Source organism: Myotis brandtii, unplaced genomic scaffold (assembly GCF_000412655.1).
Source record: "Myotis brandtii unplaced genomic scaffold, ASM41265v1 scaffold1279, whole genome shotgun sequence".
Taxonomy (NCBI): domain Eukaryota; kingdom Metazoa; phylum Chordata; class Mammalia; order Chiroptera; family Vespertilionidae; genus Myotis; species Myotis brandtii.
The window spans coordinates 342,617-344,018 of NW_005354503.1; the positions used below are offsets into that span (position 1 = coordinate 342,617).

Genomic DNA, 1,402 nt, shown 5'->3' on the forward strand with positions numbered 1-1,402 from the left:
TGGCCCGCCTGGCCAGGGAGCGCGACCTCTACAAGGCTCGTTGTGACCGGCTGTCCTCCAGCGGCCCCGGGCCCGGGGACCACGCTCACTTCTTCCTCTGAGCCTCTTGGGGCCACGGAGTGGTGGTGGAATAGGTTGGGGTGGGCTCACCATCCAGAAGGCAGCTGTCCCATTCACTAGGTGGTTATTGAGCGCCTTCTGGTGCCAGACACTCCTTTGTGTGACCACAGCAATATCCCCAAATTTCCTGGACCCTTAAGGCATGTACCGAGGTTAGATGATGGTCATTTTCTGGGAGAGGGTTCCCCTCCCTTCAAGCGGGCCATGTACAGAAACCCTCTATCTTTTGCCCAAATCGACACGACCAGGATACTGAGATCAGCAGGAACCAGTACCAGGCACTGTGTGTGAGTGTGTGTGGGAGGTGGTGTGGGTGGGGGGAGGGCAAGGGCGTGGATGATGGCTGAGTGACAGTGCATGGGAGGTGAGGGAGTGGTGTATATTTTAATTAAAGGTTTTCAACCTATAGTGCATTAGGCAGTAATTAGCAAGAAGGCTGTATTTTCATTCTGGGGCTTGTAACCTCCCCATTTAGGACTATTGCATTTTCAAGATTTTAATTTCCAATAGCAAGACAGACGAGGAATTTTATCCAAGAGGCTTTCCTCCTACCCAAGCCAGTGGCTTCCAGGGCCCAGAGCTGCAAAGGCCTGAGGAGCTCTGGGGGTGGTTAGTGTGGGCTGGGAGAGAACCCTGGGCAGGAGTCTGGAGACCTGGGTGCTCCGGCTCTGCCAAGGATACCACTGTAATCTTGAGCAAATCATTTGTTCCCTGGGTCTTGGTTACCTCATCTAATCCTCATTCGGGTTGGATGACTTCTGTTACCTTTCCAGTTCTGGCACCCTTAGTGCGGGAGTCCAGTGGTCTCCCCAAGACAACCTCACCAAAGGGACTTCCTGTCCTGCTCCAGCTTCCTGGCTGCAGCCTACACACTGGATGAGCCATGCACAGGTCCTCTGCTGCTCCCTACAGGCTGCCTTGACCTCCAGACCTACATAAGGTGACCCTGCTACCTCCTGCCTTTCTGAGGGCTGAGGTGAGACTTGCCCCAGCATGACAAAGAGCTGAGAGTGCAGCTTTTGTGAATTAAACTTGAATTCCAGACAGAACTTTATGCTATTGGCTAATGTTCTTGTAATTTAGAAGTGTTCATTTTTTATCCTTGCTTCAGACGTGTGTGTGTGTGTGTGTGTGTGTGTGTGTGTGTGTGAGAGAGAGAGAGAGAGAGAGAGAGAGAGAGAGAGAGAGAGAGACTGGGAAGCCAGAGAGAGAGGAGAGAGAGAGAGAGAGAGAGAGAGACTGGGAAGCCCCACCTGGGCTGGAGGCCCAATAAAAATGGGGT

The 1,402-nt window shown here is 52.8% G+C and overlaps 1 protein-coding gene across 1 annotated transcript in view; it reads left to right on the forward strand.

The window, feature by feature from the left end:
• Positions 1-1,174, forward strand: part of NRL (neural retina leucine zipper) — a 2,701-nt gene extending 1,527 nt beyond the window's left edge. The window contains exon 3 of the mRNA XM_005859616.2: positions 2-1,174. Within this exon, the coding sequence (XP_005859678.2) occupies positions 2-101 (100 nt within the window). The 3' untranslated portion in view covers positions 102-1,174. The remainder of the gene's footprint in view (position 1) is intronic.
• The last annotated feature ends 228 nt before the right edge of the window (positions 1,175-1,402 follow it).